Here is a 23,827-nt window from a genome sequence, read left to right on the forward strand (position 1 = left end):
GAATGAGGCAAACTAGATGGGATTCTGGAACATAAAATGGACATTAAGAAAAACTAATGAAATTAAGCATGGAGTTTGGTGATTGTGTCAACATTGCTTCATTAGCTGTAAAAAAACAACAACTTTACTCATGTAAAATGTTGACAAGTGGAAATGGTGTGGTATAAACAAGAACTGTAACACCATTGCAACTTTTCTGTAAATTTAACAGTATTCTTTAAATGTTATTTTTTTTTAATGTCCTCAATACTAAAAAGGTTGCAGAAGTTAAAAATGATCTACTTTTCTGTTTCCCCAGGTTTTGTTATCCAGGGACTGGAGAGAGGAGTCCTGGGAGAAAAGCTGGAAACCTCACACCCAGGGCAGGCTCCAGAGTCTCCTCTGCTCTGAGCCCTGCTTCTCTGACTCCTCACAGAGCATCTCACCCCAGGACGCCGCCCTCCAGGACCCCCAACTCTGCCCACCTCAGCCCCCGCCCCGTCCTGGCGGCTCCACCAGAATCCGGAGCAGCGCGGCAGCGCCCCCGTGTGGCCACAGGGCTGAGCACAGGCGCCCAGAGCTGCCCTTTCTCCTGCTCAGCCAGGCCCTCCCCAGGCTCCCTGGGCCCCCAGCGGCAGGACAGGGATCTGCACACAAGGGGGCGCCCAGGACCAGGGTCAGCTTAAGTGTCCTTATTTTTAGTTTCCAGTGGACTCTAGGACATAACAACTGGCCCCTAGGTTCTAGGCAAATCCCCAAATATATAGGTCGCCTCAGTCCCTTGGGATGGAAACTTAGATTCCAGGGTCCCTGTACTTTGTTTCTGCTTCTGCTTCCAAGGACGAAAGCCCCTCCTCCTGGGAATCACCGGACATTCTCCATCCTTTGGAGGAGGGGAGGGGCCTAGGAGAGCCCCCAGGGCACTGGCTAGGAAGATGGGGAGGCTCCTGGAAAATAGAGCAGAGGATGGAAATGGGGACTTTAGGGGACAGAGGTGGAAAGGGGTGCAGGGGGAGCCAGAGAGGACCGGGCAGGGAAGGGGCAGCATAGGGGACACTGTGGGGGGAAGGTCTGTGTGGGTGACACGGGCTCTCACTGGGGGGCTGGAGCGTCTGTCTCACCTAGGGGGATGCAGCAGTGCTGGCCTGTGACTGCCCAGGGAACTGCGCACATCCGGGGCCTTGCCCGTCCTTGCAGGGCTGGTGTCACCCCCTCACTCACATGCTGGTGAAGGAGAGGACTGTAACAGGGGGCCCCCAGGGGAGGATCTGGGTTCCCTGTCCCACCCAAGGAGGGTGGAGCTGAGCAGGGAGAAGCAGCTGGAGAGGAGGCTGAGGAGGAGGAAGGAAGCAGGATGGAGCCAGAAGGAGACCTGGGAGAGGCACATGGAACAGAGAGACCACTGAAGAAGCTGCACTTGCTTCTTGGCCTTGGACTGGGTGAAACAAACATGGGGTGAGAGGCCCATGGGGAGGTGACAATGGCAGCTTCTATCTTGATTTTGCTCTTTTCCTTCCAGACTTGTCAGCCCCATTCTTTTTTATGGGTCCGCACAAGAAGGTGCTTTATACTGTGACAAGCATTCAGGCCCTGCTTGGGCCAGCCCTGTTTTGCTGAACATTTACACACAGGGGGATGGTGAATTTGGTGCTTGATTTGGAAACTTTATTCTTTCCTTTTTCTTTGTTCAACACTAATTGTAGTAAAGATCCTTTCCATTAAAGGTCTTACATGTTTTGTCTTGATTCCGTGGAAGGCAGAGAGATGGGGGAGATAGATGGTTAAGAGGAAGCTGCCCTCCTGTTTCAGAAAATCCCCCCTCAATTCCCCAATGCTGGGGTGTCAGGGAAACTCAGGGAGCCAAGAGGAGGGCAGAGCAAGGCTTGTGCCGCCATGGAGGACCAGCCCTGAGGGCTGATTCTGGGGCTCCAGGGCCCCACTCCCTGCAGGCAGGTCAGAGTCAGCCCTGCTCACAGTCCCAGGGTGCCGGACAGCCCCTTTGTACTGTGAACCTGCAGACACCGCTCTGGGGACAGTGTGAAAAATAAATGAACACAAAATTAAATGGAATCTAAAAACCTAGAAATAATTTTTTAAAATCACTTTTATTTTGAAGGACACTTTCAGGGGACATGGAATCATTGTCTGACAGCTCATTGCTATCAGGACCTTGACTGTCATGTGAGTTATTCTGGCCTCCACTGTTTCTTGTGAGAAAACAGCCACTGATCACTTTATAGCCTTAATTTTTACTGGTTTGTACCAAATCACTTCAAACTTAGCAGCTAAACCACAAAGATCTGGCGTCTGAGGGGGAAGCGACAGGAAAGGCCTCCCTCAGAGGCTCCAGCTCTGGGTCCCACGAGGCTGCGATGGGGACAAGATGTTGGCGGATCTGAACGGCTGTGATCAGCGTGGAAGGACCTGCCTCAGAGCTCATGCATGTGGCTCCTGGAGAAAACCCTCAGGTCCTTGTCCTGTGGACGTCCCCTTAGCTGAGGGTCCACCGTGTGCAGGGAGTCACCCCAGAGAGAGACCAGGAGGGGAGCCTGGGCGGGAAGTCTCAGCCCCTGTGAGCCTGACTCTGTGACATGGCACATCCCTTCTGCTTTGTTCTCCTCACAAGGAAGAGCCAGCAAGTCAGACACACTCATGGGGGGGAACTGTCTCCCCTCCTGTGTATCAGAAAATTTGTGGAAAATTGAAAACCAACACAGAAGATCTTCTGGACACTAATTATTTCCATTCTTCCTACATCAAAAATAAACTCCCTTCCACCCAAGGCCCCTAAATGTCTTTCCATCACAGAGCAGTGTGACATCAGCACCTCATCATGTGACACAGGGCCACGCAGAGGAGGCTCTGTGAGAGCATCTGTGCAGTGAAGCCGTCTGTGCTCAGCTCCTCATGGGCTGAGGCAGTTTCCTGCCTCACAAGCCCTCGCTGTGGATACAGTGGAGGGCAGACACAGGGCAACTTGTAGACCCATTTTTTGATATGGATCTAACCAACTTAATTGAGATATAACTTAGGACCATTAAGTCACTTGTTGGAGGCTCACCTCTCATGTCCTTTTGGTAAGCACAGAGCCTGGCACCATACTCTACCTTGAGAACATCTCCATCACCATAACAACCTTGTCTCCTGGGCCTGGGCCTATGGGCACCACCCCCACCTTCCCCTTCTCAGCCCTGGGCAACTGGAGCCCACTCTCTTCCTCTGGGGACAGGCCTGGGAACTTCTCTCTAACAGAACCCAGGTGACTCTGCTGACACAGACCTGCAGTTGGGCATTTGGGGTACCCTAGCCCAATGTACTCTGTTGCCTAGGAACATACTCCACTGGGTGCTGGGGTCACAGAGAACCATGTGACCCCACCGTGGAGGACCTGTAGCCTGGGGTGTGTGAGGAGAGAAGGGCTGTGGTAGTTGCCTCAGAGGGGCCCAAGAGCAGAGCTGGGGAGGTTCCTTCCTCAACGTGGGAGCTGGGGCTTGAAAGCCAGATGTGGGCACAGAAACAGAAGTGGCTCAGGGAGCTGATGGAAGGCTGACTAAGTGACTTCAGCAGTTACTTTCTCTATGTGACCTCGGGGATTCCTCCCCAGCACTCTGTGAATTGGGAGTTGATACTGTCCTGACACCCCTCCCCCATTCCCTTTCAGAAACAAGGACATGGAGACTGGGGGTGATGGCAGTGCCCAGGTCTGAACCCCAGCCACCTGGCCTGAGCCATCTGGGCCTCCCACTTGACAACATCCTGCAAACTAACCAGGGGACCTATGAAGCAGTGACCCTGGAGCCCTCACCACCCTCTCCAGATACCACACATTTCTTGGTTAGATTTGACTGAAGACAAAAGGACAGTAGTAAGTCATCTTGTAATCACCCTTTATGTACATGAATTGAACTTCTAAAAGTCACAGAGTGACTGTTTGCACCAAAAACAAAACCCAACTTTATGATGTCTCCAGGAGACAGGATCAGAAAAGTTCTTGAGAAAACACAAAAAAATGGGGCACCCCCAAAATTGCAGGAGCTGCCACATAAGATAAAATAAGCTTCCAAAACATAACAAGAGATAGGGATGACCATCATCTGATTAAGGAACCCTACATCAGGAAGACATAACACTCATCGGTGTACAAGCACCAAACAAAGGAGCAGCAAAATATGTAATGCAACTATAAACAAATCTGAAAACAGATATTGGCAGCAACACAGTAGTGGTAAAGAAATTCAATACTCCACTTTCATCAAGAACATATCCACCTGACAGAACTCAGGGAAACTATAGCTTTAAGTGAGAGATTAGACCATGTGGGCTGAATAGATATTTATAGGGTGCCACACTCCAAAAAAGCTGAATACATATTCTTGTCAAGAGCACATGGAATAGTCTCCAGAATACACCTTTTGTTGGGCCACTCAAAAAGCGTCATAAATTCATGATGACTGAACTCATATAAGTATTTCTCTGATGACAATGGTATCAACCTCGAGTCAACCATAAAAAGAAAAAGGGGGTAAAAATATTATGTGGAGATTGAACAAGACACTACCAAATGACTATTGGATTAAGCAGGAAAGCAACCAAGAAATTTAAAAATACCTTGAGAAAAATGACAACCTATCAGTGGGGCACAGCACAAGCAGCACTAAGAGGGGAATATAGAACAATACAGGCCACACCTAGAATCAAGACAGAGCTCAAGTAAAGAATCTAGCCTTACACCTAAAACAGTAGAAAGAACAAATGAAACCAAAAAACAGTGGAAGGAAATCAAATTAAAGCAGAAATAAATGAAACAGGGCCTGTTGGCTCAACCCCTGGTGGCGCAAGGGGTTAAGAAGCAACCTACAAAGCTATCTACAGCCACTGCAGCACAAGTTCAATCCCTGGCCAGGGAGCTACCCACATGGTGCAACAGACCTCTCCTCACTTGCCTACTGCTCCCCTCAACAGTTTATTTCAGTAAATCTGCCTGTTCTGTTCCCCCACTCTGTCTCTGGTAAATCCTCTCATCCCACACACACATACTCTAGTTCTTGTATGCATAAATAAATAAATCTTAAAAAAAAGAGAGAGAAAGAAATGAAACAGAAATTGAAGACAGACCAAAGAATGAATAAGCCAAAAGCTGGTTCTTGGGAAAAAAAATAGACAAATCTTTTGCTACATTTTCAAGGGGGAAAAAAACTCTAATAAACAGAATAAGAAACAAAAGTAGAGCAGTTACAACAGATACTTTAGGAATAGAGAGGGGGCCTCCCCAGTGGCACAGCTGGTTGAGCGCAGCACTGTGAAGCTGTCTGCAGCCTCTGCAGTGCAGGTTCAATTCCTGGCCAGCCAGGGAGATTTCCACAAGCTGTGGCAGACCTCTCCTGCCTCACCCACTGCTCCCCTCAGCAGTGCTTTCAGTCCGTCTGCCTGTTCTGCTACCCACTCTGTCTCTGGTGAATCATCTTACCCCCCACACCTCTGGCCTGTACCCAGCTCTTGTATAAATAAAAAAATAAAGTAATAAAATAAAATAAAAAGGAGTAGAGAGGAATTTAAGACAATACTAAATATCTATATGTCAATAAATTGAATAACCGCAAATAACCTAGAAGAAACTGACAAATTCTTAGAAGTATACAACCTTCTGAGACTGAATCAGGAAGATTCAGAACAAAGCAACTACAAGCAAAGACACTGAAATGCGAATCAAAATTTTCCCAAACAACAAAGCCCAGGACCAGACATTTTCAGTGACTTCTACAAAAATCTTTAAAGATGGACTAATGCCTGACTGTGCAACTCTTCAAATAAATAGAGGAAGAGGGAATGCTGGAGAACACATTTCATGAGGCCAATATTCCCTTGTTACCAAAAGCAGAGAAGGACATCACACAAAAAAGAAAACTACAGATCAAACCCTGATGAATATAGATGCAAACATCCTCAACAAGACCTTAGCAAACCAATTCAAATGTGCATTTGACTGAGCGGGATTTATCTCAGCAACACAAGAGTGGTTCAGCGTTTAAAAAATCAATAGGTTTCCAGTCACACCAATAAGAATGTCTATTGTCAAAAGTCAAGAAATTAATTTCATGAGATTTAGGGGATCAAGGACCCTGGTGCACTGTTGGTTGGCTATAATTGGTGCAGCCATTTTGGAAAACAATATGGCAGGTTCTCAAAAAAAAAAAAAAAAACAGAATTGCAATATGATCCAGTATTTCAACTTCTGGATGTTTACCTGACAAATATGAAAACACTTATTCAAAATGAGACAGGGTCCCTATTTTCATTGCAGCACTATTTATAATAGCCAAAGTATGGAAGAACCCAAGTCCTGGAGAACAGATGAGTGGGTTAACAAAATGTGACATATATCTCACATTTATATATCATGCACACGTGCACACACACACACACACACTCACATATAATGGAATAGTACTCGGATATTTAAAAAGATGAACTCTTGCCATTTACAACAATATGGATGGAATTTGAAGGAATTATGCTAAGTCAAATTGAGAAAGATAATTACTGTGTCATTTGGGGAATATGAAGGGAAAAAAGCAATCAACAAACACAAACAAAATAGCAGTCACCAGAGGGGAAGGAGGGTGGAAGGAATAGCTTGGTGGAGGATTGTGATTGGATTTTTGGTAGTTGGTGTGTGAAATACACAGTTGCTGGGTGAGAAGCTGGACACGTCACTTCTATGCAGTGTGTAAATTAATGTTACCTCAGAAAAAAAAAAATAGAAGAAATAGTTTCCCGCAGCCTGCTCTCTAGTCAGTGTCCTTGACCTGAGGAGGCCTGGGAAGGACAGGAGAGGACTGTGCTGACTCAGGAGCCCCCTGCACCTCCAAACAGCCACTTCTCACCTGTGCTGCCCCAGCTTGGTCTGAGCCCCTCCTCTCTCACCTGGAGACACAGACTAGTCTCTCCTGCCACGCCCAGTCTGGCCCCTTTCACCCAGGAGTAGCTTGGCTCCCCATCCCCACATTTGCCCCCAGGACCACAGTGTGGTCCCTTCCCAGGACACCCACTCCTGTGTCCCTCCTTCTCCCTCTGCTCCAGATGACCCTCACCCCCCCTGTCCTTGAATACCTGGCACCAGCCAGCCCCCCACAGGCTGTTACCTCCATGGGATTCGCACCCCCAACACCCCTTTCCCAGGGCCTTTCTCCCATCCCACCATCTACACTGATCCCCTTGATGGACACAGCTGCCCCCCCACCCCTCCTTCCCCTGCTGCCCAACCTGCTCCCTGCCTGTCCTTCCTCTCAGCCCCTCTGAGCTGGGGGTGGGGTGGGTTTCCTGTCTTTATTATTCACTGCTTCCTGCATGAAAGCAGCTCTCTGAAGTTGGGGAATCTCTTTTTTGTACAGAGCACATAGCACATAATATATAAATATTAGTGGAGTGAAATGAATTAATAACTGACAAGTGTTTCTGACACAAATAAATCAAAAGCCAAAAATGAGGAGAAAGGTATTTTCACATTTTAGACAGTTGTTTTTTTAAAATCCGTAAACCCCTGACTGAGCAATTGTCATCCCTCCCCCTCATGTTCCAGCTCAATACCTGCTTTTAACTGTGTCATCACATGAGTGGTTGGGGATCATCCCTACCTTTCTAGAGCCAGGGCTTCACACACAGCCATCCTTCCTGCAGGAATAGCTCCCACAGCCCCTGGGCCCCACCCATTTGAGGGAGACACAGGGTCAGGGAGGGACACCCTCACCTGGGAACCCCCCTGGGGGCAACTGGAGGAAGAGCAACAGAGAGGGAGGAAGCAGAGCACAGAGCTGGGGCAGGAGCAGGCGCCATCTCCTCAGGGCTGGGGAGAGACAGGGCAGGAGGCAGCCAGGCCCACACAGAGGAGCAGGGCAGCCAGGAGCTCTGGGTTCAGGGGAAGCAGGGTCCAGGGACCCTCCCACCAGCAGGAGCAGGGCCCTTCCTAGTGACCCCTAGGCCCTGAGACCAAGGAGGACATACCTAGGTCCTGTCAGGGCTGCTGAGCTCTGTGCTGTTAGACCATGAGGTTTACTGGAGAAAAACATCCTCCTTTCCCTTCCCATCCCGTGGAACACACACCCCAGACCCACTCTGCTCAGAGCACCAGATCCCTCTGATACCGGAATTGTCAGGCCTAGTCTCTCAGCCAGGAACGGATCCCAGGCTGCAGGGCAGCGCTGAGCCCCAGCCACTAGACCCCCACGGGTTGGTGTCTCACGAAGCCGCAGCAGGGACTTCGCAGACGCTCAGGCAAGCAAGCAAGAAGAGGCAGGTCAGGTTTGTTTAGAAGAAAAAGTTTATTGAGGAGGAAAAGAGCAGAAATAAAGTGGGACTCCCAGGCCAGGGAACCAGGCCTGGGAGGGGCAAGGAAGCCAAAGTGGAGTCGTGTCTCAGGGAATATATATCTTTTTCCCCTCATTATTCTAAAGCTCCACCAGTCTCTCTGTGATTGGTTAGTTCTCAGCTGCCTTACTTAATTTGCAACTGAGTGGGGATCTTTACATTCCTTATCTAACAGCTTTCTCTTTCCCCATTAGTTACATCTTTAAATTTATGGCCCAGTCTTCTGAATGGGCATCCCTACATTAAAGTTAAACAGCTGCCCTTCTAATGTGTCCATAAATTAAACCACTCTCCATTTCTCCCATCTCCGCCTCCCTTTACCACCTGAAGGAAACCAGGACTAGCATTAACAGTATTAATATTATTCGTGGTCCTGGGGTGTTTGTTTTCCTAATGGAATTGGTTATATTTCTTTGGTTGTCCTTATCTCTGAAGCCTCCCTAAATTTTTCAGAGGTCCCCTCCTGCACTGTCCCTAAAACTGCCTAATAACCCTAACTTGCCCTGTCTCACCTCCATTCCCGCACCTGGTCCCGGGGTGCAAACTGCCCTCCCTTCCCCATCATCACACCCAGTGACTCCCCAGGACAGAGACCCAGACCCAGGTCCCCATGAAGAACAGGCCAGCACCTGCTTGTGATCCTGCCCCCCTCAGTGTGAGCAGGTGTCCCTGAGAAGCATCAGGACACACAACACTGTCCCCAAGGAGTTAGGGTCCCCCATAGGTCCCTGTCCTGCTCTGTCTGCTTGTTCAGCTCACCTGAAGGTCAGTCCCCAGCCCTGACCTGCCAGGGACAAGGACAAGGTCCTGCCCCAAACACAGCAGGAGCCAGGTCAGATCCCCACTGAGGGCTTCCTCCTTCTCCTCTCTGACTCTGTGGGGGATTCCAGCCTCTGGGTGAGGAACCCTGTGGGACAAAGCAGCAGAGAAGCAGAAATGAGTCTTAGTCAGAGAAAACACCCCCAGTCTATTAACCGGCAGCAGGAGGGGCACCCCGACCAAAATCTGCATACAGTAAATGGCTTTTGCCCCCGGCCACATAAAGGCAGATCACACTCTGAATGTGAAAGAACACAGTAGAGTCACAAAGGGGAAGAGAATTCCCCAACAAAAACACCCAGTTTCCCGTCCCCTGGTGGGTAAATACCCAACCAAAATACCCAACCAAATTTGGGGAAATTTGTCATAAATCTCAGACACCTTCTTGTGGGGACCCACAGAAACCGATGAAAGGGGCCGGGCCAATCTGGGGCAAAAGGAGCAAAATAAAAACACAACCATGGTCAAGGCCGGGTCTCTCCCAAGTGTCTCCTTCCACATCCCTCAAGTCGCTGGGGGCAAGCCCAGCGCTGAGAAGCAAGGGAGGCTTCTCCACACACCCCTCTCCTGTGTCGTCTCCATGTCTCTCCAGGTGCTCTCTCCTCCACAAGCCTGTGTCTTATGGTGGATGCTCCTAAAGGGCCCTGACATAGGTGGTCTCTGTTCAGAGAGGCCGTGTGGCCCCACATCTTACTCAGAGAAAAGGCAAAACCCTTCCAACATCCTCAACGTCTGCATGATGTGGGTGCATATAACTGCACTTGTCTTTTGGTTGTGGACTGGGTGACACGGATGTGGGTGAGACCCGTGGGGAGGTGACAATGGCAGCTTTTATCTTGATGTTGATTTTGCTCTTTTCCTTCTGGGCTTGTCTGGTAGTTTCTGACCCTTTTCTGTGGGTCCCCACTGGAAGATGCTTTAGACTTGGGGCAGGCTTTGGGGCCTTGCGCTGGGCCAATCCCATTTAGATGGACTTTTACCCACGAGGGGACGGGTAACTTTGGGTGCTTCATTTAGAAACTAGACTCTTTGCCTTACCTGTATTGTTTCCTAGTTTTATTAAAGTTCCTTCCCATTAAAGTCTCATATGTTTTGTGTTGATACGGCAGATGACAGAACCCATTTAGAATAGGCAATAGGCAGGTTTGCGGGGTTTGGGCTGCCCCTCTCCCTGTCCTGTAACACACAGACCCCGTCTCAGTGACCCCTGCCCCAGCCGCAGCCTCTAACACACAGACATCCCCGTCCTGGGGCATCTGGGCTGAGGTCGCCCTGCCTGGACTGAGCTTCTGCAGACACCTTGTGGGCATAGTGTCCATCAGGTCTTCTCTCAAAGGTGCCGTCCTGGTGATGCCCACCTGTCTATGCTAGGAGAGTAGCCCTCTTCCTTGTCCCCACACACCTTATCTGGGTCACCTTCCCCGCATTCTTACCCACACCAGGATGCATCTGAAAATTCATCCCTAACAACTGACTCCTGTGGGCAGGGCTGCCCTGGGCCTTGTGGGGACAATGGCGGATGCCTAAGCCTGATTCCTGAACATGAAAATGAAACAGTGTGCTCCAAAATATACCAAAGAAGTAAAAAATTGAACAGATTGAGACCTGAGGGCCCAGCGCTGGTCTGAGCATGGTCTGATCCTGTGACAGGCAGCCTCCACCCACATCCTGGAGACAGGAAGGCCCAGGTGGGGTCTGAGTCCCTGTGATCACAGGCCCTGCTGGGACAGGTGCTCCTGAAGGACAGGGACAAAGGAGCCGAGGGATGACCCCTGAGGAGTCACCACGTCAAAGCCCATGATGCATTGAGCACCGACTGAACGCAGGCTCCTGTTCCCCTTGGCTCCTCACAGCCTCTCCTGCCCCCACCTGCACAGACTCAGCACTGCAAATGTACGTGCTTCAGGCTGGTCCTCATGGCTCTTCCTTATATCCTGTCAAATTTTAAGAATCTTTTCAATTAACCCATCAAAAAAACAATGCAGAAAAAAAGAACAGTTTCATGTCTGGATGTCTATTTTCTCTAGGGAAGTGGACGTTATTCCTCAGGAAAACACAAAGCACAGGCAGGGGTGGAGTCAGCCCCGCCTCTGCTGGAGCAGGAAAGTCACCAGGGAGAGACACAGGTCAGTGTGGGGAGGGGCCTGGTGGGCAGAGCTGGGCTGGTCTCCCTACCTCCTCACGATATGCTGATGGGAACAGACACATGAGGACGTCCTTTGCAGCAAGAGAAACAAGAGGATATTTATTGAGGAGCAATGGTTACATCACTTCTTATACTTTAGAAGGACAGGGTCACCCCCTCAGGTGTTGATACTGTAGCACACCCACACCTAAGCACCACGGTCTTCCAGCAGAGTCCACTGTGCTCCCTCCCGGCTTTGTCCACACCCTTCCCACTGCCCCTCTGCCAGCCCCTGCTCTACATTCATATTTCAAGGGTTAGTTTGTGTGTACATATGTTTTTAAGTCATAATCAACTTTTATCGGTTTCACATAAATAGCTAATAGTTTGAAACCATGTTTTCCAATATATTTATGTTAAAACATATGAACGTATTTATTAGACTTTTTGGCAGAGGAGGCAGGGAAAAAGTAAGGGGAAGATGACAATGTCAAAGCTAATCTTCACTGACAGGGTAAATACTTGGTCATCATTTCCCTTTATAGAAAGTTACAGATTTATAACCTCAAAACATCAAAATTGCAGTGCCGCAGTTTACTTTAAAAAACAACAGTGAAATATACAACTTGGGCATCACATTTCTCTTTCTACATGTGTTTGCATTCACATAATTTTATACTTATTACATAATGGTTTTTAAAAATAAACATTGAAATATTAAACTAAATAATCCCACATCTGAGAAGTCATAGTAGTATCAGTAGTATCAGTAGTATCAGTATTTTTTTAAATTCCAGTTTGTTTATTCATCAGTAAAATGTAACATTTGGCAATGCCCCCAGAGAATAGGGGGGCATATGAAATATGAAAAGGTCATTTGCATAGTCATTACTAGATGCTATCAGACCTGCTGTAACATTGGGGCTCCCCCTTGAATAAAGTACTACAAGTGGTCATCCCAGACCAGCATGGAAGATGGAGCTCACTCCTGACATCAGGCACCACCTATCACTGTATTCCTTGTCATGGCGCTGAGCCTTGGTGCTATTAGCACAAAGAGTTTTCTTAATGACTGTGGTGGGTTAAGGCAACAGGACATAACCTGGTCCCCTCAATCATTTACTTTCTCTCCACCTTTTTAAAAATTATTGATGAGACCATATAAGTTACAGATTCAATGGCTGGAATTCACTGGATGGAAGTTACCTCTTAGGTCATCCCTGGTGTTTATGCAGGAGTTGGTTTCTCTTGGTCTCTCGGCATGACCATCCCTCAGCGTGGCCCTCAATACGGAGTTTCAAATGCTACCATTGCTGTGTCTCCTGGATGGATGTAGATTATTTTCCCTCATTAAAAATATTTAATCATTGGGCAATAATCTGCTCAGTCTTTGTAAACTCTCCACTGAATAATTTCTCATTTTTTTTTACAACCATTTCCTACTGGCTGCTGTGCTTTTTTCTGTCACCTTCTTCATATAACAGTGGCTCCTTATCTTCAAAGGAGGAAGAGTTTTTGAATGGGCCTCCAATTTTACCCCACAATGTAAAATACTGTCCACAGTTGTAGTTAGAGAAGAGGTGATGATCTGTATGATGAGCTGAGTCATTAATAAATGGCCTTCATATTTGAGGAGACAGAAATCACTGTCATGAATGGAAATTGTGCAGACACTAACCGAGATGTACAAACTTAAATAAACCAGCTGGTGTAATGGAAAGATGAAAGGGTGGAGATGATAAGGTAGACTCTGAAGAAAGCCTTCCACAGGGTGAAAACCATGACTTGCAGGTGAAGAGGTATCTTCCAGAGAGGTTCATAGATTCGCTTATCTATAAGTCTACGATGAAGGCCTGTGTGAATCCAGTAGATCAGCATGTTGGTGAAAAAGAGGGAGGGCCATACAGGAACAATGAGAAAAATCCAGTGTTTGGAAACTCTGCTGTGTTGTCATGCAATTTGCCCTCAGCTCCAGCAGGAACAGCGGAATGGTGGGAATATTTAATCCATGGTAATGATGTAACAGTAAACATGATTCTCAGAAGACTTGATTCTATAAATATTGTTGGTGGTTCATTAGAGAATGATTACAGACAAAACAACAGCTCATTGTCACAAAGATGAAATAAAGGATAAAATCGCCAAGATTTCTTATAATCAGGAGAATTAGTTTGTTGAAAGATGTCATACTCTGGCCCTGTGGTTGGAGATAGAAATGGTATAAAAAGTAATTATCTGCAGCATCAAGTACAAGATCCATCCTAGCTCTAGCAAATAGGGGAGGCTGGGGATCCAGTGGTGGTGCAGGTGCAACAACACACAACGGGGAACTCAGTCAGTGGGAGTAGGGCTTTGTCATCAAATGAGTCTGATGCCAAACTAGAGAGGGTCAGTCCACCACCCAGTACGGCCGGACCAGGAAGCCTGGGCTGGTGTGCAGCCCTGGTCAGCAATAGGCACAGCCTGGCAGGGCTCAAGTGTTTGCTTTAAGTCTGGCCCTTTCTTTGATTTTCCTATATCCACGTATAAGTGATATATTTGCCTTTCTCCTTTGGGCTTATTTCAGTTAGCATAGTCCTTCATAGCTCCATCCATGTTGCCCCAGATGGCATAAGTTTGTTTCATGATGAGTAGTATTCTGTTATCTATGAACTACCTCTCCCACAGCTTGGCTACTGTAAATAGTACTGCAGTGATCATGGAAGTGCAGGTTCTCTTCAGAGTAGTGTATTGTGCTCTATGGGTAGATACCTTGGAGTAGGACTGCTGGGTCCTATGGCAGATCCACTTTTAAGTTTCTAGAAACCTGGATACTGTTTTACTTCAGGGCCAAACCAGTCTACATTCCCCAAAACAGTGCAGGACCGTTCCCTTTTCTCCGTGTCCTCACCAGCACTTATTATGTCTGGTCTTTTTGATATGGGCCCTTCTCACAGGTATGAAGTGGTTTCTCATTGTGTTTTGAATCAGGGCATCCTTAATGAATCAAGAAGGTGGGGCATACTTCACTCCAGTGAGAATGGCCCCCATTAAAAAAAAAAAAAAAAAAACAGAAACAACAAATGCTGGAGATGATATGGAGATGAATGAACCTTTTGGACTGTTGGTGGGACTGTAAAATGGTCTAGCCACTATAGAAAGCTGTGTGCAGTTTCCTCAGAACACTAAAATGGATCTAAGATATGATCCAGGGATTCCACTCCTAGGTATATACCCAAGAGAGAGAAAACGCTAATTCAATAGGAAATCTGCTCTCCTATGATTACTGCAGCACTATTTACAATAGCCAAGATATGGAAACAATCCAAGTGCTCCAAAATCTACAAATGGATCAAAGGTTGGTATATTTACACAATGGAATACTACTTGGTGATCAAAAAAGACAAATTCATGCCATTGGTGGTAACATGGATGGAGCTGGAAGGGATTAAGTCAGAAGGAAAAAATATAAATATCAGATTTTCTCACTTACATGTGGAATATAGAGAAACCAACAAAAGATCAGAAAAAGTCAAAACCTGCAAGCTGACTGTAGATCTGAGGCATACAGCAAGGGAAGGGGAGGAGGGGGTTCCTAACAGGGGAAGGAGGAACCCAAGGGAAAATGGTGATTGTTCAAGGGTGATATGCTGATGGGATCGATGGGGACTACAACAAAGTAAGAAAAAAAAATTTAAAAAGATGTGGTACATACACACAATGGAACACTACTCAGTGATCAGAAAAGATAAACTCATGCCAGTTGGACAATGTGGATGAACTGGGAAGGACTGTGTTAAGAGAAATAAGTTAGGAAGAAAAAGATAAATATCAGATGGTCTCACTAATATGTGGAATAGAGAGAAACCAACAAAGGGTCAGGACAAAGATGAAATATGCAAGCTGCCAATAGATCTGAGGGATACAAGTAGGAGGGGTTAAAGGTCAAAACGGGAGGGAAGAGCACAAGGGGCTGTGGTGAGGAATCACGAGTGTTATGGTGGTGGGAGAAATATGAGACCATATCTGAGAAGAGTCAATATACAAAAATTAACAATGATGTAAGGAAATAAATAAATAAGTTTACTTTAAAAGTTTTCATATCAATCTCTGACAGCTAGAAAGCAAATAAAATTAAATAAACCAGAGGCTCCTGAAGATACAAAATGGGGCGAGAGAAATCCTTTAACACTCAGTCCCCACAAGGCAGCTATTTCACACTGTGAAGGAAATTGGTCAGGAACAAATTCAGGTGAATCACTAAGTGTCCACATTCTCCATAGTTCACCGCATCCTCATAATGTCCCCCTCACAGCTTCCCCATAACCTGGTCCCATCCTCTCTCCCTCAGCCCCTTCCACCGCAGGCCTCCAGGGTCTCACCTTTAGGGACTGAGAGACACATCAGGGCCCTGGGCACTGTCACTGCCTGGGGGAGAACAAAACAGAACCTGGTCACATCACAGAGAAATGAGACCACAGGAAGGACTGATGGGGGTGACTACCCCATGGGCTCCATCTACATTGTCCCCAGGGGCTCAGGGATCAAATCCCTGTTCCACACTTACCGGCAGACTAAGTCTCACTTCTTCCTTATCCTCCTGTGGGAAGAAGCATCATATGAGACCAGGGAGGAGTCAGGCTATGAAGTTGTAAAGGAATCCCCAAGTCTTGACCACAAGGAAGTTTCCAGAATGTGACTAATGAATCAGAGCAGTACCAGGAAATATGAAGAAAGGACTCAATGGGGGACTGGATCAACTGCCTCCTGGAGTCTGTCCTCAGCAAGGACCTTCCCCACTAACATTTGCTTGGAGTCAGGGCCCCATTACCAGGATTATCATGATGAACAACTTGTGTTTCATTTTCACAAGTGCTTTATAAAAGAGTGAGGAGTAGCAATCAACTCCAGATGGGACAACACAGGGGTAGATAGTACTTCCTATTCACCAGCTATGGTAAATCCTACATGGAATTTGAAAGCCCCCAGTGGACATGATCCCCCCACTCCCTTCCCTACCTAAGCGCGGCTTCCTCCACTTCACAGCTGCAGACACCACAGCTCCAGTGAGCACAGCTCCAAGGAGAACCAGGCCAGCCATGATGCCCACGGTGGGGATGGAGAACTGAAGAGAGGGCACTGGAAGGGAAGGGAAGGTCAGACCCTGAGCACCAGGCCTCATCCTGACCTTCTGAAGGTCTCCAGAAGGGTTCCTGATTTCCCCTGTGCCTAATTCCCGCTCCTTACACCAAGACAGGACTTGGGGCTCCAGCAGCCCCTCATGCTGCACATGGCAGGTGTATCTCTGCTCCTCTCCAGAAGGCACCACCACAGCTGCCCACTTCTGGAATGTTCCGTCCCCCCCAGGCCTGGTCTCCACCAGCTCTGTGTCCTGGGTCAGGTCCTCCCCATCTCGCTGCCAGGTCAGGGTGATGTCCGCAGGGTAGAAGTCCAGGGCCCAGCACCTCAGGGTGACCTCATGCTCAGAGGTGCAGTGGTGGGTCATGCCTGTCTTTGGGAGATCTGAGGGGGAACAAATCAGAAATATCACACTTTGGGTTTCCTCCACGCACCCTGAAGAAGCTTCACGTGACCATCCTCAGATTGGACATGACAATTGGCTTGGAAGGAGGAAGCACAAAACCCAGAACCCAGCCTCATCTGGAGAATCTGTGATAATCAGGTGAGAGCCGAGGGTAGGAGGATGGAGACCTCTAAGGAGGGTGAATGACACAGAAAGGCAGGAGTCAGATCCAAAATTGTTCTCAGACCAAAAACAAGACCTTGAAAGAAAAATTCATGGTTCCCAGGATGGCTGCTGGGTCAAAAGGATGCAGGGAAGAGTTATTTCAGGATGGCCTCCCTCCGTCAGGAGAGACTGGATTCCTTAACCGTCCAGAAAAGTGGTGTCTTCTGGGCGAGTCTCTGTCTAGCACAGAACATGACACCCAGGGGGACTCTCCCTCTCTGCCCAGAAAGCAGCTGCTGTTCTGCCCATTATTCCATTTCCCTGAGGGGCGCCAGGAGAGGGGAGGTCCGAGGCCTCGTGGCCCCTCTTACCTGTGCGCTGCAGCACCGCCTTCCCCAAAATCAGGAATTTGAGGAGCCACGGGAAGCACCTGCTCTGCACACTGTGCCTGACGCGCTCGGCCCTGCCCGCCGCCTCCCACGCGCGCTGGGTGATCTGAGCCCCCGAGTCCGCGGGGGTCCAGGAGCGCAGGTCCTCGCTCAGGGAGATGAAATCCGCGCCGTCGTAGGCGAACTGGTCATACCCGCCGAGGAGACTCAGGTCTGGGCCCACTTCACAGCCAAACATCCTCTGGAGGGTGTGAGACCCTGAGACCCGGCCCTGTGGTCAGCCGCGAGGTCACCCTCCCGCACCCCTACCTCCCCGCTGAATAAACCTAAAGTGTAAAAGAAATGCAGACAGGAACGTTCCGCGGGCTCTTCCCAGTGGAGGGTCCTGGCAGAACCACCAGCCTTGAGGGGTCAATGGACCCTGAGACTCGGGACACTCCGGCCTTAGGGTGGGAATGGGGGGGTGACCTGACCCTGGCACCGCTCTGCGAAGCTCACCGTCCTCGCTCTGGTTGTAGAGGCCGCGCAGGTCCCTCAGGAGCGCCTTGAACCACTGTGCGTTGTCCCTTTGGATCTGAGTCTCCTCGTCCAGGGCCTCCTGCCCCACCTGCCCCGCCCAGGGCGCCCGCGGCTCTGCACTCTGGCCCGGAGAGTCGCTGTCGAACCGCCCGAACTGCGTGTCGTCCACGTAGCCCACGGCGATGAAGCGGGGCTCCCCGAGGCCGGGCCGGGTCATCATGGTATAGAAAAGCCTCAGGGAGTGGGAGCCTGGGGGCGGGAGGGGAGACCCCGGCTGACCCTCCTCTGAGCTCAGGCCAGGGCCCAGGGAGATGGGCCTGGAGGGGAGAAAGCGGGCCGTGAAAGTGAAAAGGGGGTGGGCCTAGAAGGGCCCAGACTCAGGGGACCAGCGCACTCAGGGGAGGCGGGAGGGACAGAAGGGGCCAGAACACAACAGGCCTGAGGGGGAACAAAAGGTTGGGAGGAGATGAACCTTTGCTGTGGTCCTGCACCCGCAGTGGGCTCCTTGCTCCTCCCTCCTGGAGCAACAGTGTCCAGCTGGACACGCACTCATGCGTCCGGGTCTCCATCAGGGCCAGGGGCTCCCAGAGCAGCAGCAGGAGGGTGAGGGGCATCACACCCCTTCCAGGGGCCTGGGGAGACGGGGTCCAGGAGAGTCCTTGGAGACTTTGTAACTGGAGCAGGATGATGCTGATTGTCTTGCCTGGAAACCCCCCCAGGAAATGGGGAGAGAAAATGGGGGTGAGTGTGGGGTCATCAAGGCTGCACCACCCCACAGAGCCTGTGAGAGGGAGACATGATGCTGTGACAGGGTGACATCCACAAACAGGGGCGGCTCCTAATTCCCTTCCCCACCTTAGGGAGGAGTGGATTTGGGCTGGGAGAATCAGCTGCCTGGAGGAATGAACAAAGTAGCAGTATTTTCAGATAATTGTGAATATTCCACTTTGATACTGAATTATAGCTATACAGGTGGTAGTTTCTCAAAAGTTATTTGCAAAATGAAACCTGAAATAATATCATGGAATATTTCCTATTCTGTTACATTTCCATAGGCCTCTCTTGCATATTGGGTGGAACTTGTGCTAATATGTGATTTTTAAGGTGATACATTGTTTCACTAAGTTCCATAGATCTTTAGTGTTAATTACAGTGGAATCAAATTATCAAAAAAAATTTATTTCTTAATCACAAATCCCAAAAGAAAAATTAGTATTGTAAGTTGTCAAGTAGTGATGGCACTCATTTTTCCAAATCCTGTTTTTCTCTGAGAGCTTATATTTTCTCAAGCAAAATTACTGTCATTTGTCAATTGTCTGTTGATTTTCTTAAAGAAACATACATTCATCTTGAAGAAAGTGTTTGCTAATTAACCAAATCTAAATAACCTTAGTTTTTGATATTCATCCCTTCAGGTAAGGCTGGTGTTGCCCACAAATAAAGAGTCTAATTTATTGCATACTGTAACTAGCAATAAAATATAATTGCTAGCCCTGTGCACAGGTGTTTGAGGGAGGCTCAATTCTGTGGGATTCAATGACCACACCGTATTAAAGGGAAAAGGATTTATGGTGAGCAACATAGGCGATGTGCGAGCAAAATTATAAACAGTGCCCCAAACCCAACCAAACTGATGAACATGCATACGTACTGTACAGTTTCCTCAGAAATTAGCATCACGGAGGCAAAGAGTCAGCACTCCAGAAAACAGCATCATGGAGGCAAAGAGTCAGCACTCCGGAGAACAGCATCACAGAGGCAAAAAAAATGTCAGCACTCTGGAGAACAGCATCATGGAGGCAAAAAGGTGAGCACTCTGGAGAACAGCATGGGAGACATATCCACGTCCAGCAGCTGCAAGCAGCAGCAGCAGCTAGGCAACCACTGTGTTTTTATCTCCCAAGGTCGGATATGGCCAGTATCCAAGCCCAGTGATTCATGGTGGGCTGGCCACATTCCTGTGCACGATGCCCCGGACTTACATAACCAACCTATTTCTTGGTGGTCCCGGACAACGCGAACAGTTACATAACCAGCCCTATCTTTTGGCTCCTGGTCCCGGCGCTGGCCAGGCTCCCGGACCAGGGGGCCAAAAGGTGGTCGCACATCTTCCAATGTCCCCGGCAAAACGACATGAACACTTTATTTTCCTACACATACAAATATTTTCCCCAGGACTCAGTGCTTGGGAATGCTGCAGAAGTGTTCTGTGTACTTCCAGGTCAGCACACCAGATTTTAAAATGTGCTAAAAAGAAAATTCTCTGAAGAGGAAATGCAAATGGCCAACAGGCATATGAAAAAATGTTCAACATCACTTGTAATCAGGGAAATGCAAATCAAAACTACCATGAGATACCATCTTACATCACATATTAAGAATGGCACATATTAAAAAAAACTAGCAACAACAAATGTTGGCGAGGATGTGGAGAAAAAGGAACTCTCCTGCACTGTTGGTGGGAGTGCAAACTGGTCCAACCACTATGGAGAGCTGTGTGGAGATTTCTTGACCTACTAAACATAGAGCTTCCATATGATCCAGCAATTCCACTCCTAGGTATTTACCCAAAGGACACAGAAACATCAATTCCAAAGAGCACCTGCACCCCTATGTTTATAGCAGCACTATTTACAATAGCTAAGCTTTGGAAACAACCCAAATGCCCAAAAATAGATGACTGGATCAAGAAGATGTGGTACATATACACCATGGAATATTACTCAGCATTCAAAAAAGATAAACACATGCAATTTGCAGCAACATGGATGGCGCTGGAAGGGATCATGCTCAGCGAAGTAAACCAGAAAGAAAAAGAAAAATACCGGATAGTCTCACTCATAGCAGGAATCTAGAAAACTTAAATAAGGGACCAGGAAAATGAATAACTACAAGAAAGTGAAAATCAAAATGATCAAACAACTATGAACCAGAGACACTCTATGGGGGGCAGGGGGCGGGGAGGGGAGGGATTGGGGTCAAAATAAGGGGGTTGCAATTGTATGGGGGACATAAAAATAAAATTTATTATAAAAAATAAAATAAAATGTGGATTTGAGAATAAAGCAATAATGAAGATAACTTTTAATGCTTTTTCCAGGAAATTTTCAAATGAACCTGGAAAAATGCACAGATCTTAAGTATACTGCTAGAGGAGTCTTACCCTTGTCAAGAACATTATGATATATTATTCTTCTCTTCGAAACAATGAACATTTCAATAATTTAATGATTGTCTCATTTAACAATATAATTTATCAGTCCTCCCTCCTTTGAGTAACTACCACAGTCCAATCTGAAGCTTCCCTGGCCCCTCCATTCTCAGCACGTTCTTGTAACCACACTCTCCTTGGAACAGAGTCCATGCCTGAGTCATCTTTAGCTATTTATTCTTATTATATTTTGTCTGATAACTTTGATTTTTCAACAACATATATTTTACAGGAGTTATAGATGAAAAACTCTAAAATATATGTTATCACCCCATTTAAGTATGATGTATCAATATATGGTATGTTATTCATTGGTGGTCTCTCAACAAATAAGTTCATCTAACTCTCCCTTTTCCTTTCATTCACAAGACTATTAGTCAATCACAAGCAGCTTAGCTGTTTTCATACCTTCACAGCCATATATTACCATATGTCTATGGTAAATATTTTTATTATCAGTTTTATTAGACAAACTGATATTTACAGGCAATGTCTGAGTATAATTTCATTAAAGCAAGAGATGATTATTTCTTAAAAAAACAAATGTCTGAAGTTATATGAAAGACAAGGAAATAGGGCCTCCCTGGTGGCCCAGGGGTTAAAGTGTCAGCATTATCAAGCTAATACCAGCCACTGTGGAATGAATTGGGTCCCCAGCCAGGGAGCTGACCCACATAGCACAGCAGCAGACCTCTCCTCTCTTGCCCACTGGTTCTCAGGAGTGTATTTCAGTAGATCCCCCACTCTGTCTCTGGTGAATATTCTCACCCCCACACCTCTGACCTACACCCCAGTTCTTGCATGCATAAATAAATAAATATAAAGCTTTAAAAAAAAGAAAGACAAGGAAATAATAATTTCACCTTATAATTAACCTGTATCCAGTCACCCAAATCATATCAATTCTTAATGAATACCACTTTAACATTATAACAAGTTATTAACAAAAAAACACAGAAGCCAGAAACCTTACAGTCTTAAACTTCAAATCAACGATCAACTTTTCTAAGATTTTTGAAGACATAAAAATAAAAATCATTTCATATAACAGCAGGCAAATTACATACCTTTGTAAAGTGGTGGGACAGTCAAACTATTTCCTAGGTTTAGCTGAAATGACCATCAAAAGTGTTCAGATGGAATTCACCTTGCCTCCTTGAGCCTAAGCAGAGGACAATATTATAATCCATGAATGATGCTCACTGACCTTGTGGTGTAGAGTGGGTGGGCTCTTTGGGCTGAAATTGAAAAAAAATCCCCTGCGAATGAGTGATCCTGCGAGTGGTATTTCCCACATTTTACCAAGTGTTTTTCATTTTTATATAAGGCCTATAGTTTCATCTTACTGCAACTTCTAGAAAAACAAGTGAGTTTACTTTGTTTCAGATTCTTCCTCTCAGGGCTTGAGGAGATGCTTCCCTGCGTTCCTGAGACTCCCCATCCAGGACCCCACAGCTCTTCGTACTGGACAGGGTGGTCTCTGTCCATGTCCCTGACTCGTGGTCATGGTTTTGCATCAATAATCTGTGACTCTTAAATCTGTCCCACGCCCTGAGTCCCACCCACCTTTCCCCACACCCCACTTGGAACATAACCCTGGAAAATCCCTGGTCTCAGCTGACCTCAGAGTCTGTCCTTACAGATTATCTGTCCCCCCTGGACTGGCCCCTGGGTCCCCTCCTTGGTTTCCCTACTCCTCCATTCAGTCACCACAGATATTGTCCTGGAAGCTGGGAAAGGCTCCTCCTCCGTTTCCTGCTGTCTCACCAGCCCCTGAGACCAGCCCCTGAGACCCGCCCTCCAGGCAGGTGCCCGACTGCGTGTTCACACTCCTGGAAAGGAGTAGGGGCAGGACGAGAGGCTGCTGGGTGTGGGTAAGAGTGACTAATCCACAGCATCTCTCCCCTCCAACTGGTGGGTGCAGGTCACCTTCCCCCCACAACTCTGAGACAAAAGGGGTGCCTTTTGGCTTTAGGTCAGAGATGACAAAAAAGGGGGTGTTTTTCCTGTCATTCTCTTCCAGGTGGGTAATGAGGCCTCCACTGCCTGCTCATCCCTGGACTGTGTCCTCAGACCTTCTTCTGAACTCCCGTCTGACCAGCTCATAATCTAGAGAACAAAGAAATTCTGGCTGAAGTTGGGGGTATAAATTTCAATTCTTACACCACAACTGAGGCAGGAGGGAAAATGCTGTAGACTCATGGCAGCTTTTTTCTTAGTAAGACCAAATATAAAACATGGAATCTGGGAAACTAATGTAAATCTTTTGTCTCAGCTTAAAGTCAAAAAACAATTAATTTCTGGCAACATGGCGGCGAGGAGACGCTGCGAGTAAGATCTCCCATTAAAAAAGTTAATAGGGAGGAAAAGCGGCAGGTCCCAGTGAGAAGTGGGACACGGAAGATAAACGGGTGACGCCAGCGAACTGCCCGAAGAAGAAAGTGGCCATAAAAGAGGACTAGAAGGGAGGGAAGCGCAGAACCCTGCTCCCCTCCCCCGCCCACAGAGGCGGCACTCTCCGACGGCAGAGAGGAGGAAACAACAAACCAAAACGGCCAACAAGAACAAACGACGTAGCAAGCGGGACCGTGAGTGGAAAGGAACTATTGCAGCCACCACACCCCGTGAACGGGAGCTGAGGCGAACCCTGCAGGATCCGCCGTGGCGGTGAGCGAACGGCTCCGGGCGCCATTAGAGAAGAACAAAGACCCCGGGAGACCCGCACACAGCCTGGGCTGCCGGTAAGCTGGCGC

General features: G+C 47.6%; 1 protein-coding gene and 1 pseudogene across 2 annotated transcripts; both read right to left on the reverse strand.

Moving 5' to 3' along the window:
- Window positions 1-12,726: 12,726 nt before the first annotated feature.
- LOC119251945 (lathosterol oxidase-like) lies at window positions 12,727-13,547 on the reverse strand (annotated as a pseudogene).
- Window positions 13,451-22,191, reverse strand: LOC119251946 (class I histocompatibility antigen, Gogo-OKO alpha chain-like). 2 transcript variants are annotated; one of them, XM_054698448.1, is made up of 9 exons: window positions 22,142-22,191; window positions 18,336-18,566; window positions 17,843-18,112; window positions 17,327-17,602; window positions 16,514-16,789; window positions 16,286-16,405; window positions 15,834-15,866; window positions 15,649-15,694; window positions 13,451-13,484 (listed from the first exon to the last, which is right to left on the reverse strand). In XM_054698448.1, exons 2-7 carry the CDS (start codon window positions 18,475-18,477, stop codon window positions 15,859-15,861), a joined length of 1,092 nt encoding a protein of 363 aa, XP_054554423.1. In that variant the 5' UTR covers window positions 18,478-18,566; window positions 22,142-22,191; the 3' UTR covers window positions 13,451-13,484; window positions 15,649-15,694; window positions 15,834-15,858. The 2 variants fall into 2 exon arrangements, with proteins under 2 accessions (XP_054554423.1, XP_054554422.1); XM_054698447.1 differs by lacking the exon at window positions 22,142-22,191 and adding an exon at window positions 19,515-19,707.
- Between the last annotated feature and the right edge of the window lie 1,636 nt (window positions 22,192-23,827).

The sequence above is a fragment of the Talpa occidentalis genome, unplaced genomic scaffold, assembly GCF_014898055.3.
Source record: "Talpa occidentalis isolate TD23 unplaced genomic scaffold, MPIMG_talOcc4v2.1 talOcc4.2, whole genome shotgun sequence".
Classification (NCBI taxonomy): domain Eukaryota; kingdom Metazoa; phylum Chordata; class Mammalia; order Eulipotyphla; family Talpidae; genus Talpa; species Talpa occidentalis.